The sequence below is a fragment of the Mastigoproctus giganteus genome, chromosome 8, assembly GCF_048544385.1.
Source record: "Mastigoproctus giganteus isolate SK-2022 chromosome 8, ASM4854438v1, whole genome shotgun sequence".
Classification (NCBI taxonomy): domain Eukaryota; kingdom Metazoa; phylum Arthropoda; class Arachnida; order Uropygi; family Thelyphonidae; genus Mastigoproctus; species Mastigoproctus giganteus.
The window spans coordinates 207,710,599-207,729,457 of record NC_143582.1 but is presented as its reverse complement, the minus strand read 5'-3'; the positions used below and the strand labels follow the sequence as shown (position 1 = coordinate 207,729,457).

General features: G+C 33.5%; 1 protein-coding gene across 1 annotated transcript in view; it reads left to right on the top strand.

Moving 5' to 3' along the window:
* The window catches only part of LOC150082232 (uncharacterized), a 1,008,282-nt gene that overhangs the window by 755,612 nt on the left and 233,811 nt on the right, over positions 1-18,859 (top strand). Inside the window, exons 114-116 of the mRNA XM_090379191.1 lie at positions 2,409-2,538; positions 9,641-10,045; positions 17,712-18,005. Of these exons, the coding sequence (XP_090235317.1) occupies positions 2,409-2,538; positions 9,641-10,045; positions 17,712-18,005 (829 nt within the window). The remainder of the gene's footprint in view (positions 1-2,408; positions 2,539-9,640; positions 10,046-17,711; positions 18,006-18,859) is intronic.

Below are 18,859 nucleotides of genomic sequence, written 5' to 3'. Positions count from 1 at the left end.
CAATTTCTACTGTAAAATGTGTAATGTGTAAAATGAATAATGTCCATCATACAATTTATTTTAGAATGTTTGTATTTGTTGAAATCACTGAAAGGAACTTAAAATATCTAAAACCAATATAATCATTGAGAAAACAAAAACCCTTCCCTTTTGGTTTACAGAAATTATTTCTTTACAGATCCATAGTAATAATACACTGTGATCACTGTTTACTAGTAATTCCTTTATTTGAATGTTTATAATAACTGATGAATCCTTACTGATAACAGATAGTATCTTAGTTCTTATCTTATTCAGATATAAGCATATCAGAAAATTACAGAACCATTGTCTAACTTTAATTAATTTTACTTTGATTGTTTAATTATTAATTCATTAGAGTTATTAATTAATTTAATTTTAGTCTGGGAAATTCATGTAGTCCATAGTTCATTAAGGAATTTTTAGACCTGCACAGCTATGCTTTGTGTATCTCTAAAATCTCACCCCAGGGGTTCACATCTGGAGAGTATGGGCCTGGCACACCCAGGGTCCTGAGCTGGATATCATCATTCTCTCTCTGGGTAATTCAGAAATTTTTTTTGGCTGGTGCAGCATAAGCCTCAGGTTTCCTTGCACCATATGGGTAATAATAATAAGAACATGTTACAATTGCACATTTTGTGCAGAAATATATATGGTAAAAATAAAAAAGTCAAAGTTTTTATCAATGCACTGTCAGATGTGGTACTTCGCATGTACCACATCTGACAGTGTACAATTTATATAACATTGATTTTTTAGACACATTAGCATATTTGTGTAAAGTGCCTGTTGTTTTCACCATATCCATCTGCACATAACCCGACTCTTAGCAGATAGATTTTCATGAAATTTCAAATTTGGATTGTTTGAAATAATTTGTTGAGCTATTATAAATTTCATTGATATTCTGCCAATAGAAATCTGGCAATTATTATTTCTTTATCCATCCACATGTAATAATTCTATTCTCACTGCATGCATTTTCATGAAATTTCATGAAATGACATTTGTCAATTCACCCCAAACTCTCATTAAAGTCAGACCAATAGAAATCAGGAAATTATTATTTCTTTTTCCTACATATATAGGCTATCTATATACCATATGTTGTAATTGAAGCACTGGATATTATTGTTTGTTGCTGTGCACTGATTGCAGGAATGAATGGGCAATATGATGGATGCACAGAAATGAAATGTTCTTTGATTCAAGCATATAAATTGTTGCTTTTTACTTCATTTTCTTTATTTATATATATATCATGAATTATTACTATTTGCAAATGCACCTGAAATGCAATGCACTGCACACATTTACTAACTTGTCAGACTGGTTTTCTGTCTGTAGTATGCCTTGGCATGCAGAAGGAAGGATTTAAAAAAATACTGAAATTTAACTTATACCGATGATATTATTAAGCTATACTATAAGTGCCCAACCTTTTTTTTTTTTTCTTTTTTTTTTTTTTTGCATATAGTTCCAACATAGTGGTTATAATGACTGCCCTTTTACATTATGTGAAGAAGGCTTGAGTTCAAACACTCTCTCACAAAGGAGAGTTTTTTTTTTGCACTATTAGTGTAGAATTAGTTCCTAAGAACTAATTGCCATCTGGCCTTAGTGCAAATTAAACAAAAAAAAAAAAGAAAGAAAAAAACCCAACCTCCTTTAATTTGTATAATCAATAGGATTAAGCCTCCTTTAATTTGTATAATCAGTAGGATTAAACATGGTTGCCACCATGTTTAATCCTATTTAATATTTATATCAGTCATGTTATTGAATCAGCCAAGGACTTCATCCTACTATTTTAGCTACTATTGGGTGTTTAAAAATTATAATTATACCACCATTTTTTTTTTCAATAACAAGGCAACCACATGCCATAGGTTAGAACTCTGAGCTAATCTTTCTAAGAAACTTCAATTTTTTTTCTATAAACTAGAAATAAATAAGAACGTACTGATTTCATATTTTTTTATTATGTATCTCTTATTTAACAATTAGGAGTAGTTTGCAAACAGTACACATTGCAGTTGGAATGAAAATATTTGAGTGTATAATCCTCCCAACTCAGTAGCGTAGCTACCCTTTTTCGGCCCCAGAAGCAAAGACATGTTCGGGCCCCTACGTAATTAATGAAAATTGCAAAATGAGGAGACAGCCAGAGATGCTGAACCCCTAAAGGGCCCGGACCCAGAGGCAATTGCCTTGTCTGCCTACATTGTAGCTACACCACTGTCCCAACTCTTTGTTTTGAAAAGTGCATAGAACAATTTTCAATTAAAATTTAGGGTTTTATTAATTATTCCTCTTCATTTTTTTTTTTTTTTGCTCTTATTAACGAGTATTAAAATACACATAATGAATTTTTAAATTTCCAGATGTTCCAAGATGGAGCCTCTTCTTCATTGGTAATTCGGCAAACATATCCTGAGGATGAAGGAATTTATACTTGCAGAGCTACCAATGCTAGTGGCCAGGCCGAAACATCTGCCCAGCTAACTGTTGAAAGTAAGCACTAGGACAGCTTCCAGACATTCAGGAGTGTGATGTTCCTATTATTGGCATGGGACTGATATCCAACTAATATGCTGCTTGATTTCTGGCATTCCACTAATCATCACATTTTAACTTTCATATATATATATTTATATTTATATATAAATATATTTGTATTTATAATTTTTAACTTCTCTCAGAAATGTATTTTCTACTAAAATGCCATCATAAAACAATCAGTGCCTTTATTTCTCAGCAATAATGCTTAAGGAATGCCCAGGAATTAATTTAGCATTAGAAAGCTTGTTAAATGTTTAATATATGCATGCTCTTGGGCATATTAAAAGACATCACAGAAACACTCTTAGTTTACTGTGAATTGTAAATGTTTTAGTTTTCATTTAAAATTCATATTGCACCATTTACAAGTTTCTCATGTTGCCACCATGTTTTATCCTATGTAAATATTTATATCAATCATGTTATTCAATCAGCCAAGGAGTTTATCCTACTGTTTTAGCTGGTAGTGGGTGTTTAGGCAATTTTTATTATTAATACTTTTTCAGTGGTTTTTTACTTACAAGAATGATAATATTAATGTATGTGCACCAGAAAATTTCCTGTAAAGTGAAAATTTTTATAACCATTATATGACATATCTCAATTCATGTGGCATGATTAATATAACTTATAACTCTTAAAAAAAAAAAAAAATGGATGCATGTTTTGTTTGTATCCCTAACCACTTGCAGGTAGAAATTTTTTTTAACATAGGAGATATGTGACTTGCATGCTTATGATGTTTTTCATTGTGCAAAAACCCTGTCCTAATGTACGACGTATGAAAATGTAGATTATGTTATATATATGTAAATTGTTTTGTAATTATATTTCTAACCTATCATTTACTGACAAGCACAAGAAATGTGAAGTGTTCTTTAATTTATTTCTGTGTATTTAATTTATTTGTAAATGCATGTTTTAAAGTCACGTTGTGAAGTGTAAGATATTGTGTGTTGTTAATTCGTTGAGACTTAGCAAAATTTAAAACTGGTAGTTATGATTGTTAACAATAGAAATATACAGCTTGCAATGCAATGTTATAACTTTGATTTGTGTAATCAGAGTCACATTTCCCTTACATACTGTAACGAAAGAGTGCCTAAACACCCAGTTTAGACAGAGCAGAAGCCTGGATTCCTAGCTGTAGTGATAAAAATAACCTTACCCTTGCTGCCAGATTTGGTCACGAAAGAGGGGAGTGTGGTGGCTCCCATCATGCCTTTAGAAAGTATCATGTTATGGGAGAAAGTAAAGCTCACAATTATACTGGTTTGCTGAAATGATGACACCAGCTGGGAATTATAGAGAAAGAGATGTATTATTGTCTTCCATGACTTGGTTGCCTGCCAGCTGTGTAGCTAGAGGGATCCCCAGTTTTTTAAATACATTTTTATGACTTTTTTTAAAGTGGAAAACTTGCATTATTGTGATCTGTGTTAATTAAGAGAAGTTTTATTCAAAAATTTCTGTATCTGTATACTTTTTGACAGGGATAACTACACCTTTGTTAATTTTTAATTTGCCTTTGGGGCATGCTTTGTAATTGTAGTGATTCAAATAAAATGTCCATCTTTATAATGTTTTTATGAAATGTTGTGTGCTTGTTTTTTTTGATATTTCGAAATAAGTTATACACAATTTATTGGAATCATTAGACAACATTTCTTGCTCTTCATTCTTCCAGTAATATTGCATTCTGTATTTTTAACCATTTTTAATACATAATTAACCTAACTTTCATAATTGAAAAGCAATGAATTTGATCATTCGAAAGTATTGCAGTTTAGGCCTTTGAATTCACTGCTTTCGTAATTTTTTATATTATGCAATACATTAAAAAGACTTACTTCCTAAATGTTACAACTTTATATTTTTTTAAACAAACGTTTCTATTTCTGTTACAGTTCCTCACCCATCAAACCAGCCACACATTAAGTAAAACTGTTCATTATCATCAAAGTACACGGGATTTTCCCTTTAAGAAAATAGTGAAAAAAATCTCTGTAAGAAAGCACCTACTTCATTTAAAATTTTATATAAAAGGATATTACACTAATTTAAAAATATGCTCCGTTATTTAGTACAAACAGTTATGGAGAAAAATAGACTACATTTTCGTATTTTTACACAACATAACTGCATCACATGAAACTTCGCTAAATCGTACTCATTTTCAACCTAAAACTTTTTAATGAATCCTAGATAAAAATTAATGTACGCACATTCCTTAAAGGATATCAGTCAGAAGTTTCAAAATTAGTGATCAAAGCAACTGTAACAATAGTTGCAATAAGTAAAATGTATTTTACATTAACTTTTGTCCATATTGATTTCCACACACATAACTTGAATATAACTTTAGATCTGATGTGATCCCTTAATAGCATCTTTAGGGCATATAATCCAGTAATGAATGAAAGCATAAACATTATAAATAACAGAGTGAGTTTAAGATGCATTGCATTAATTTCACAAAGTTCTCATTTGCTACGAGAACTTCGTGAAAAACATAATGAAGTTTATTTGCATATATCCTCTATTGTCTGCCACTTAATTAGCTGCTTAACCCCATATGCCCATTTATTTAAACTCCTAGGCAAAGCTGAATTTGAATATTATCAGAATATGTTTGAAGTTGTATCCAGTCTTCCTTACGAATTAAATTAATAATCCAGAAGTTGTTATCAGTTTTTAAATTAATGTAATTACTTTAAAATGATCCAGCTCATACTATTGCTGATGTCTATTATTACGGTTGCCAGATCTAAATATTGTTCTAAATTTATTTAACTTCCCTCCCTGACTCCTCAGAAATGTTTTTCTATTTTTAAAAGTTTAATTTAAATATAGAATAATCTCCGAAAATATAATTATGAAAAATAACATTACATTCAATTCACCTTTAAAATATAATCACAATTGTGCATTTTAATTATACAAAATTACATATAATTTTACTATAAAAATTTATATATTTTGTTGGAATTTACAGTTTGTAACATTTTGCAATGAATACTTTTTAAAAAAATGCTTTAATGAAATTAGTATTCATTTTGCTGCCAAGAATTTGCCAAAGTTTGCCTATCATTGAAAATATTGTTCTGATTTTTTCACTTAGACAACCTGATAAAATTGTACAGTTAGGTAAAAATTTGACATATTTAGTATTTCAATTTTTTTTTTTAAATATAGAAATATCATAGCATAGATAAAATCCTGTTAAGTCTTCATTATTAATTCATATTAATTTTTGATTTGATTGGAATTCAAGATGGCCGTATGTAATATAAATTCCTATAATCGTCAAAAATTAATCAAACTCTGAATTCGACCAATCTGGACACTGACAACCCTAATTATAAATTTAATAATATTGAAATTTTGCGGTATATGTCAGAAGTAAAACTATTTTTGAAAAACGTTGTAGCTGAGTAGCTAGGCACTGAGTTTTGCAAGTCGTACTTTCGTAAGTAACGGGTGTCATAGAACGTATGGTGCAGTGGGTGCCTTACCTCTAAGTTGTATGCTTCTTTAACCGTATAGTTATTTTTGAGTAAAACAGAAAAGATCACTGAGAAATTTTTAATATGATGTGTTAATTTACAAATTATATATATTTTAGTCCGTTTGAATAAGAGAAAAACAACGTCAGTATTAAAGATGTTTCATTTTATGAACATATCAATTCAAATAAAGAAGGTAGACATAAATTAGATACACATTTTATTTTCACAATGCAAATACAGTATAATCATAAATTTAAATTAGAAAATAAACAAAAATACATCATGTAGTTCTTTACATTTGTATTAAATACATAATATGAACAACGTTATTCAGTATTTATTTTAATAACACTTACTAGCAAAATACCCCAAAATCTTTTGTTTAATGTGAACTGGCCAAGGAATTTTATCATTACGCTGGTGGTGATCAGAGAATTAGGCAGATATTGGATAAAAACTTAGCTAATAGTGTTATTCACCCAGAGGGACATAGCAATGTATTTAGGGTATTCACTTTCACATTGTTTCCTTAATGTCCTCACTAAATTTTTAAAAGTTATTTAACATTAATTTAAGGTAGCAAAATCGCTGATTTTCTTAACGGGATTTCCATTCTGAATTTCGCAGGTACCGAAACCGTTTTTAATGTGGTGGGCACTATAAATTCCATAATAGAGCATTCTGTTATGGAATCTATAGTGCCCACCACATTAAAAACAATGCGTTTAAAAAGACCATTACGTGGAATGTTGGTAATATAGTTCATGTGGGGAAAACACTAAGTTCACGTGCGAGTTGCTGTATTAGATCTGGGAACGGACAAAAACACAACCCATTTAATAAATTAGAAAAAAAAAAGTTAACGTTGAAACCAAAACTCGGTGTTTTCCCTATATAAACATGTGTTTCTATGCCTTGGGAATTCCGTTGAGTAAAAAATGGCAATGTATTTTTTGCTACTGATGATTCATTCTTTGATTGTAAAAGTAGATCTATAATTATGATGAAAAATTAGAAAAATCCATCAGTTCACCTAAATAATTAGATAAGTAATTATTTAAGCAGTTAATAATTAACACAATTTAAGTCCAATTGATCGTAAGGGTCTCTGTTAATTCGCGATGAGATAAAGCGGAAATATATACCTCTGACGCATAGCACAAGAATTTATATAATAGCCTGAACACTGTCCTTTCTAGGTTGTTTGGCCAGATACTCCTGTTTCACAGAGGTGACTCACTGAAGTTTTAAGTAAACAGTGAGTTACCATTACGCTATCCGGCCATATTTGGTGGGACCTACCAGCTTTCTTTTTTATCTGCTATGTTCATCATTCTGGAACTTAAACGCATTTTACGGAGAAGAAACAATAGGTGGAAAAAAAAAACTAAATACAGAAGAGTTCTTACATTCTAAATTTTACAAATGAAAATAATTAGCATAAATCGCTTAAGATTTTAATTATAACTGACCTAAGTTGAAATATGCTTCATTCCCCAAGCTTACATCAAATAAACAATAATAATTAAGAATATTACAAGCGTGCATTTATTTTTCAAGCATATATATTAGTGTAGCATACCAAATAAACTAGGCTGCCTTATAATATATCTCTTCACGAACTGTCAAAGTTCCCAACCAATCGTAATTTCTGCTTACTTTTAATAGTATAATAGTCCTATAGAAAGATTGTCTAGTTAATTTATGATACTCAATTATTACGTAAATGAATTAAATAATTAATTTATCTCATATAAAATAATTGTGGAACGGGAAGTCAACAAGTTGCTGAACAGCATATAAGGTATTCAGCTATTTAATGTGTCCGGTAATGTCTTTGAAAGTACGGTACTTTAGTCCAAATAGAGGATCGGAATGGGGAGGGTTTAACTTGGATAATCTCGGAATCAAACAGATGCATTACAGAAGTTATATACCACTATGCAGAACCCTAGATTATATTTAATTGCAAAGTATATAAATTCAACCATAAAAAAGCCGCTTTTAGCGAGTGAGGGGGAAAAAAAAGCCGAACAGATTATTAAAAAGTAACATTGTAACTGCTTTCCTTTTAAAGTTTATTTGGTTAATAGACACGAACTAGCTCCTTGAACGGCACCCAGGAAAGAGGAGCGTTCATTATTAAGGCTTGCTTTCTTTTAGCATAATAATTTTTCTTTTGTTCAGTTTATGTTCAAATTATTTAATTTCTCCTATTTCATTATTTGCAACTTTGTTACATAATTCTATTATATCTGCATTCTTTTAAATTAGGTTTTACTCCTGTTTTGTTGATATTAAAGATGGTTTCTTACGTACCCTATTGATCCAACTCTTAGCGCAAAATACTAATAAGTATTACGAAGCGTATTACTCAATATATGAACAGTGAAAGAGACTGTTTTTTGTAATACAAATAACTAGAAGTTACATGCTTTCTAAGTTCTTTCAATTTGCATTCCATGATTTGTAGGATTTAATTGGTTAATATAATATCTGTTCCTTAAAAAAAAAAAGGGTGGGAGAGAAACAGCTGTTTTCTCTAATGTTAAACCGATCTCGGTGTAATTTGAAAAATCTTTCAAAAAACGCAGTGAAAGCACGTTAACACCCCTGTCGCATATCAATATTAATGAATTTGTTTTGATCATCTAAGAGAGAGATAGAAAACATCTTCTCGGCAATATTAATTAGAACTAAAATCTGACGTTAAGTTAAAAAAAAAATATATATATATATATATTTTTTATACGGTGGTCCCAGAGGCCTTTTGATCTTATATATAATTAAATATATATATGAACTTATATACATATATAATTTTTTAAAGTAGACGTTTTACGTCAGGGCCTACCATTAATATACTTTACGTTAGGGTTTACTCAATACTATATTTACAATTCATTAATTGATAAAGTATTCCTTAAAAATTTTCCTCTACTAAAGCCACATAATGCTGTTTTTTTGTTTTAGAAACATATAAACCAAAAGTAATTATTAACCGAATCTCTCCGGTAGTAGTAACACATCACTAGTCATTAGAAATTAAAACATAATACCGTATAACGTTTAATAGAAAATCATACTGTGGGATAAAACAGTTAAACAAAAGTCTATTAATGTAAGTCTTGCTTTTAGTTTCAATCCTTAGCTAAAAAAAATGCGTTTGTGTTCCCACTGAGCAAACAGCGGGTGGGAAAACTCACATTACAAATATCAGACAAATTCCCTGATCATTTTAAGCTCGTTAAAAACATACGCCATTAGTTTTCTTTCCAGTAAGAAACTAATACAGCAAGACTATAATTACCTTTAACTAATTTAGCTTCTCTAATTTTCTTTATGTAAATAAAAAAATGAAATGAGTTACAACTACTTTTATGCTGAACATTACAAACTTAATACTCGATTATTCATTTTCTGCCTATTATAATTATTCTTTTCCAGTTAGCAAATAATTAGTTTATTTATTACTATATACGTAATTCATTCTCGTATACCTCATCATCTTAATATAACTGATTTTTTTTATTATTATTATTTAGGAAAACCACCACCAGCTAAGCCAAAGGTTCCTTCTGAAGAAGGAAAAAAGGACGATGTTACTAAAGGTAAAGACATCCCAGGAAAACCTAAAAAGAAATTCCCGAAGGAAGAGGAAAAACTTGTTCCACCTAAATTCGTTAAACAGCTAAAGCCTACTACTGCGAAAGAAGGCGAAAAGACGGTATTAGAGTGCAAGTCGGAGGGTTATCCTCGGCCAGAACTTACCTGGTATCACAACGAGCATCCTGTTGAGCCATCTAGAAATTTTAAACCCCGCATTGGAAAAGATGGTACAGCTGTACTAGAGATCACTGAAACTCTTCCCAAAGATTTCGGTACCTACACATGCAAAGCCGTTAATAAAGCTGGAGAAGCCACAACATCTGCCACTGTCACTGTTAAAGGTATTCTTTACATTTCTTGTTATCTTCTTTCTTCGCTGTCGACGTTCACTTACACATAAAGACATACGCGTTCTACACGGCACACTAGAGAACTCTGTTACGAACGTCTGGAACTGTCCTTCAAATCCAAAGGTAATCTCAAAATTTTGGCGATTAGTAGCACATAACGTTTTAAAAGCGCTGTTGTTAACTCTGAAGAACTGCAGAGCATATCTTGAGCGAATTTTTGACGTAGTACGTTCTATAAGAGTTGATACATGCACATTTGCTAAGACAGAAAGCGTAGCAGTTTGAGTCGCGTAAAATTTAAATATCCCGCACCAAACACTTAAATTCACCAATGTCTTGCGCAGTGTTGAACTGGCTGCATTGTGAAGGTCAGCCTGAATTCTTCCAACTTCTGTCTGGCAGGGCGTATCGCTATGGTACATACATTTTCTTGGAGAAGCTGCCGAATGCGTTTAATCTGGTTTGTTAACCGTCTCGCTTCTTCTGTCTACGATAGCGTATCGCCAAAGGGTAACGGGAGAACGGCAACAGTGGGCGTGGAAATAGCTAAAAATATCCCCAGGTGAATTACGTAAGCAATGACGTGTCGGAGACAGCGACCTTTGGAAATCTGGCTATGTTTGGGAACATGACTCAGGATTCTTCCCTAGGTCTTTCCTTTTTTCTTCTTTCTCAGATTTTACCTGGAAAGGAACGCTAGGTCTACTAAGAAATGGGAATCTTTCCCAAATTTATATTCTAAAAACACATTTCTGTCAGTATCGGTGTCAAGTAGTTCAATTAGTTATTAATAATGATTATGCTATTATAGTCTTATTGACTCAAGGTTTCTTATTTTATATTTTCTGTCAACTTTTTGATTTTGAAATGAAACAAAGTTTTTTTTTTTTTTAATTTTGTACTCTTTTGAATTCATAGAAGGGATCCTTAACACTTCGAGGTGGCTGTTGTATATATGATTAAACTACTTCGGGTTTTCTACGACATCTAATATAACACAGTTTATTTCAAGATTTTCCTTTAAACACACACCATAGTGAAAAGTGTATATAAATGCATTTAATTTGTATTTGATAGCACATTGCATTCCACTTTCCATTTTGAGAAATCTTGTCCTGCTCAATCAACTTCTCGAATATCCGTTACCAATTCCTTAAATGCCGATCTCCAGTGGGGCAAAGACAACTTAGTTGATTTCAATCCTTCTAAAACTCAGTCTTGTCTTATATCATCCAAATAGGATTATTCTGCTCTTATGCTTATCTTTGGTGACAGTCCGATTTCTAGGCAAGATGATAGATCTCTTTTGGGGATTACCCTGACTTCTAATCTCTCTTGGCACAAGCACAATACAAATATTGCTTCCTCTGCATGTAAAAAACCAGGTTTTCTCTTTCGCTCTCGGCATTACTTTTCTTCCAAATAGCTGTTCACTCTGTACAAATCCCAAATCCGCTCTACCATAGAATATTGTTCCCACATCTGGGGCGGTGCCCCCAAAACCTCTCAGGCTTCTAGATTCCGTTCAGAATAGGGCAGTTAGGTTAATTAATGACTCATCTCTAACAGAGTCTCTCCACTTGCTGTCTCATAGACGTACTGTTTCTGCTGCATGCCTTTTCTACAGATACTTCCATGGGCACTGTTCTTCTGAATTAGCTTCTATAATTCCCGGTCTCTTTTTCAAAACAGTCCGAACACGTGCAGCCAACATCCATTTACTATTTAACTTCAAACTCACAGAACCAACTTTTCATCTTCTTCGTTTATTCATTCAACTGCCATTTTCTGGAACAACCTTCCTCCATACATATTTCCTGAAAATCACAGTCTACAGAAGTTCAAGTCTAATGTCAACAAAAACTTCTTTCGTCTTCTCAACCTCCAACCCAAGCACGGTACTAAGTACTATAGGTTCTAATACCTCTCGTGTTTGGGGTTTTCATAAAAAAAAAAAAAAAAAAATGTAAATGCATTTCGTTATTACAGACTGGTCTTACATTTATATTGTAGCATCATTAATTTAAACTAAAATGAAATATATCCGGAGGAAAAGCGACAAGCCAGGAATTTGTAGTTGGGGGATGCAATAGAATATATGAGTACTAATAAATATAAATAGATATTTCTTTTTAATTTTGGGACGCATCTGTCCCCTTTCCCCGATGTACTGCTGCTTCAGAGATTCCATAGCCATTCTTCTTGCAAGGCCGTTTGCATGTTTTGCGGCCTTTGTCGTCGACTTTGAGCTCGGAACTGTGTTCTTGAAATTTTTCATGAGTTTTCTAGCTATTAACCACATTATTAGTCCACAACCGATGTTCCTTGCATTACTTCAGTCATAGCAATTTTTGAAATGATGTGATTAAAGACTTTTTTGTGGTAAAGAATATTTCTTCGATGTTCTTGGTTCTTCGGTTTCTCCTGACTGTCCTTTCCACGATTCTGATTTTCCACTTTCTTTCATTTTTTGTACGGGTTAACTTGGGCCAACCAGCAGGTGGCTGCCATTTCTTTGGGTTTCCACTAAGCAGTTTTTCTCACCGTAGGCCTGGAATATTTAATATTGTAAAATTACAACGGACCTCTTTGTAAGGAACTTTTAAACGATCAGTCCACTCGTCGGCTTTCCATTTCATAACAGTGTGAGTTATCATCATTTATCAGAGTGTTTTATGCCTTATGATAGCGCGGTACGCTATATACGATCTTAAAACTAAAATTTGCATAAGTGGCCGTATAGTTTGGCTACATCGTGTAAATGCACACAAGATGAAGCCACCACTGCCTTTTTTGCTTTGAAGGTATTTGATCTGAATACTAGAACCGAATACCAATCGCCATAATTTTGCATTTAACAAAATGAAGTGGAAAGGATATTACTATAAGGGAAAGACTGGGCATGTGAAATATGAATTTTTAGTTTGTAATATTGTAGTGGTTTGCAAATTCTCACTATATATGGTATTACTACACGGTATGCTAACTGTGATCACGGGCGTCGAGAGCTAATGCGATCCCTCGTAAAAAGTGCATGATGCCACCCTTGTGTTTGTTTGTGTGTCCACATGTAGATGTGAGGATTAAAAAAGCAACATGCCAATTCTAACATATAATACATCAATGAGATAAAAAATTAATAAGAATAAAAACATTTTTTATTATTTTAAGTTTATAGATGATTTTTTGCCGATTATTAAAATTTAATTTGATTGTTTAAGCATTCAAATAATATAAATATTAAGGTCTTGATCGGGGCTCTTAAAGAATTGCGGACCCAGGTGCTGTAGCTCCATATTCCCCCCATCTCGGTGGGTCTGACGACAACAGGGTATTACATAGACTAAAGCTTCATATTTCACGTGGACCCACAAACTTATTCTAATAATTTTAATTAGCTCCAGGGTGATATCCTTTCCGCATTATATCACAAGAGGAAAGCACTTTTCATCTTCTTGACAACTATTTTGAAAATCAACCAAATTAAAATTATTTGGATTGAGTTAAAATAAAACTGACCACTTTCTTCATTTGAACTAAGTACAGATTATGAGCTTGACGTAAAAGTTGAAACTATAAATTGTTTATTTCTTAAATATAATTTTGTTTTAAGAAAAACAAATTCAATGTATGTTAATAACTAAAAAAAAAAAAGATTCTAGATACCGGCATGATTCGAATCTTAGGTATTTTTGCCATTTCATACAAAAAAAAAAAAAAAATCTTGCGGGCAGGACTGTATTCTTTGGGCGCCCCACTTTGGCAGCTACTTGGCCTCATTCATTCTTCATAGTGACATCTAAAGATTCATCACGAAACCATATAATATTATGAAAGGTTTTTATGTGTCTCTTTTAATTTCTAAATGTGAATTACTACTTGCCGGGTACTTGCAGCAGATTAACGAGATATTTGGTTTGTCCTCTGAGAGATGACCTGCCATATCCAATTTAAAAGCTGGAGAGACTCGTGTGTGCACTCTGGAAAGCAGCCAGAAGTCTGTCTGTTCAGTCCGTATCTTAATTTGTTAAGGTTTTCTTCTGCTCACCTGGGTCAGCGTTTTTGCACAACTCGTTAGCTATGTCGCATAATCATTTTATCAGGGGCAAGTGCATTCGGTGCGCATGCAGTTTTATTTAGCTCCTCGAGACATCAGTTTGCTAAAGGCTGCACAGAGCTTTCAACTAACATAGATATGTACTGCATTACACTAATTTATAACTTGATGGCTACTTCACTTTTGAAAGCAACAGAAAATAGAAACAATGAATGCTGTCTTTTAAAAGTCTGCCCCAATTCATTCTTTTAACTGGGATACAAAATAAAAAAAATAAATAATAACCGCCTCAAGAAATTTCCGCAAAATGAAACCGCTTGTTTCAGGACTGCATAATTATATGACTGTATTAACTGTTTCTGAGTATGTGAAAGAGAATGGTGAATTGCTTTTAGAAACAGAGAAAGTCCTAGGTTGTTGTTGTTGTAGGGTTTTTATGAGCACTAGCCACTAAGGCCATATTGCTCCGAGTAATTGTCTGTAAATTGCGCGTGTTCTGAGGTTGATTTTCTGTTTACTGGACGAAAAACCCGAGTTTCCGGGAGAAAACACCATGCCACCCTCGCCTGAGACCGACTAACTTAGCCACGTTGTGAAAAAGGCCATAAAAATTTTCTCCCGTCATCGACGGGACCCGAACTCAAGTCTTTTCCACTCGGTGTGGAGAGGACAGCGATCCTACCAACTGTGTATGACTTTGTAATGCTAGTCCCAAGTATGACTTTTTAATGTTAGTGGGATGTCTAAATTCGTAGTCAGTTTTTCATTTGTCTTCACAAGGAATAGCTAACATGTGCCTCTAGTTAAAATTTTTCATAACTGCTTGAGATATTTTAGTGTGCATCTTGGTGGGTCCCACGACTCCTGTAGCACATTAATTATTAAATTTAGCGAAAAGTAATGCGACAATTAGTCAGTCATATATATTATTATTATTTTTTTTTCTTTTGGTAGTTGTTGGCGCATCGGCTTCTGTGGCCATAATGCACCTCCCAAGGATTTTTTTTTTTTGCAGTACTTTGATCCAAGCCCGAGGCGGGATTCGAACCCGCGACCTTTGTTTGGGTTGCCAGGCAGGCACTTTACCCACCCGGCTAGCCCGGTCGGCCATATATATATTCAACATGTTCAATTACAATTCAGCATATTTTCTTGTTGATAGCTGCGCCACATCAGCGAAACTTTAATCAACAAAATATGAGGTTGGAAATGCTATGAAAAACAACTTCGCTTCTTTCCCTAGATTATCTGCGGAAAGATTATTTAGGTATGATATTCATTCGTTTGTGAAAATATCGCAATCGCATGATCAAATGGGTCGCCAACTAATGAAAATACAAATTATCACATCTAAATTGTTCTAGATATCCTCAAGCCTAGCTTGGTCAATTGATATATCTGATATATTGCGTTTGTAAATTTTTTCTTTTCTTCTTGACAAAGAAATTTCATCTTTTCGCAGAAGCTGCTATCCCCCCACCTAGCTGTATGTAATAGTAGTAGTAGAGGCATGTGATGCAATAAAGCAAGCTTATGTAGCAACAGCCCAAAAAAAAAAAAAAAAAATCACTCATCCATTCTCTCTAAAAGTTTGTCCAGTTCCTCCTTGAATTTATTTACCCTACCAACTTCCACAACGCCAGATGGAAGTTTGTTCCAGCAATCAAATTGCCGCACATCTATTCTACAACTGTCTGTTCTACAATTTGAATTTATGCCCCTCAGGTTCGTAATCTGAGAAAGAGGAAAAATCCCATCGGCACGAGCCTGCTCAACCCATTCGAGGCCTTATACACCTCAGTCAGATCACCTCGCAGGTCTGATGAGTTAGCTTATTTCTAAGATGTCGCAAAACCTTATTTCATAAAAAAAAATCTTCGCTTCTTTGAGAATGCAAGTCAAGAGAATCATTCATCATTAATACACTAATTATCTTAATTTTATCGAGTTACTGCCCTTTTGGACTATTTGAAGAAATTAACCAGATTTGGGATTCCGATACTTGTTGATAAGTCTAATATTTTCAATCCATCCCTTTGAAAAAAACTAAACTTTTCTCTAACGTATTTTATAAACTTTATACTGCTGTTCTATCGGCTTCCTTTTCGTAAATTTACTTTTTATCGTTAAGGACGATTGTTTCAGTTGTTTGGTTCTAACCAACAAGGGTAATCAGCCTGCCATTTTTCATCTTATAGTTTTTCCCTCGGTCCTGATGTACAGTATTTCCTATTTTATAAAATAGTAAAAATAAAATTCTTTTAAGAGTTTAAAAAATAGAAAACTGTATAATATGTAATAAAAATCACTATACTACGACTGTATAATCAAAATCACAAGTAAAATACCTATCAAAAGCTGTGAAGCTGATTCGATAATAACACAGAAATAGAATTACCCGCATACTATTAGAATTTATTCATTTTGAGGTAGTTCTCTTGAAAATGGACAGGCTTATTTCAGTGACATTGCCAGTTATTGATATGTGCCTGGAACTCCTAAAATAGAGGAAGAAAACGCAAAGGCCAAATTGACAGAATGTGGAGGATGTAGGTACCAGTGGAATGCTGTATTTCGTTGATATTTAAGACGGGGCAGTGTTGAGAATGCGTATTATCATGAGGGAGTGAACTGCAGTTTTCCCATTGTTGTTGGAGTTTTCTTTTAACAGAACACGCGTGCTAGAAGTTTTCGATAAAAATCTTGATTCTCTTTAGAATCAAGAATTAGTGGTGCAATGGAGTACACAATAGTGTTGACAACTCATTCGAGCTCGCAGTTCTCCACAATATTTGAATAAATACGTCTTCTAGAAAAAGATATCGGTCTTACAAGTATGATGCAAAAAGCGATAAAAATAAACAGATTAAAAACCACCATAAGAACCAGTCTTTTTTCTTTCCACCATGGAAGGGGGCCGGTCCACTACCTTTTGGATACCCATTTATATCTGATCCCCCCCCACCAGTTTCTGACTTCATCGTGTGCCCATCTTGCACTGCTTTGTATAGATGTATTATTTTCGATTTCAATATGAGCACCACCTATCACCCACCAGTGCGAGTTTTACAGAAAAGCACTGCAACTGGAACACAAGATATAAGAGAACTTGAAAGCAATGCGCCAAATCGTAAACGAAGTAGTCAACGTGAACTATGACTTTACCGGCCAATGTAATTAAATTAATAAAAGGAATAAAGTAAAGTGTAAAGTATTCGATGTCTGACGGCCCCAGGGGTTTCCCCATCTCCGTATTGTTTACTCTGTTTGTGTAGCACAGAACTCTGTGAAAGCCAGAAACTTTTTAAAAAGTGTAATGTTTGTGTTGTGTAGTGTCATGTTATGTTGTTGTTCCTCTGACCATTTAGCCATTGGGCCCCTGGTGGGACCTCCCCGTTGCCCACACTTAGTCCCGAGGAGGCAGGTCAGGCAGTAGAAGGATCACATTTACTCTAGCAAGCCCTGCCACCTAATTTCCGAAGATTTCAGTGGCAAGGGCCTATAATAAAATAAATAAAAGTAATAATAATTTTTACTTAATATTCAAATAATAATTCTATCAAGGGTTAATTAATATAAAGTATTTCTTTCCTTCTACAGAAATTGGAAAACCGCCAAAGTTTACACAGCCACTTGAGCCCTTAACAACGACTGAGGGTAGTAAAGTAGGGTTAAAGTGTGTAGTAACTGGACAACCCACTCCTGAAGTTCGGTGGTTTCACGAAACTAGAGAAATTCGGCCATCTCCTGATTTTCAAATCACATTTAATCCTGCTACTGGAGAGTCCACCCTTACCATACGGGAGGTTTTCCCCGATGACCAAGGCCGCATTACCTGTAAAGCTGTTAACCCACATGGAAAAGACACAACCACAGCATTACTAACTGTAAAAGGTAAGAATTACATGTATTTGCTTGAAAAAATTTCCATCTTCTAATTTAGTAACATTTCTGTCATATGTAAAGTGCGAATACTCTTATAACTCGAAAGTAATAAGGCAGCGGGTTCTTTGAAACAGCGTTGTAAAACATTATGGCTTCGCTTCATCGTTTTCAGACCATTCTTGTCTTGCATGCCAGATGGTTTTTTGTCACCATCAAAGAAAACAAACGTGCTTGCAATAGGATTGCTTAACTAGTGTAAATTTTCTGAAAATGTCGGCGCCAGTGTAAAGACAGTGATGAATGGTGAGATAGTAATCAGGAATCGTTTTTATGTTTCTTTTTTATATTAGGCTTGTATAAATAAGTCTTACCTAGTGAGCCCGATAGAGAAGAGAAAATCCAGAAATATCAGCTGACTATTAATAAACTTTGGTGCTCAGAGGGGCTCGGAGATTTTAGAGATCTCCCATAGTTACAACTTTATGGCCTATAAAAACTTAAATACATACTCAAAAAAGTACTTAGGTTAATTCAATTTGTTATTACATTTTTGTTCTGATAGATATTATTTTTAAGTTTAAATCTTACATGCATTGTAGTACAAGTACGATTCTAATTACAGTGCATTGGGAAAACATTTAAAATTTTCTCAAAGTTATTAACGTTATGAGTTTCAATAAACATTTACCGGATAAAAGTAGAGATAAGAAACACAAGAAACAGTAAGAATAATAACAGTTGTTGGTACGGACAGTTTATATATCTGTGGTGGGGAGCACAGTGACAAAGTAATATCGTGAATGGTATTCCTATCTTGTTGCTGTTCAATAAAACAGTCAATGCTATTCTTGTTTGACACGATG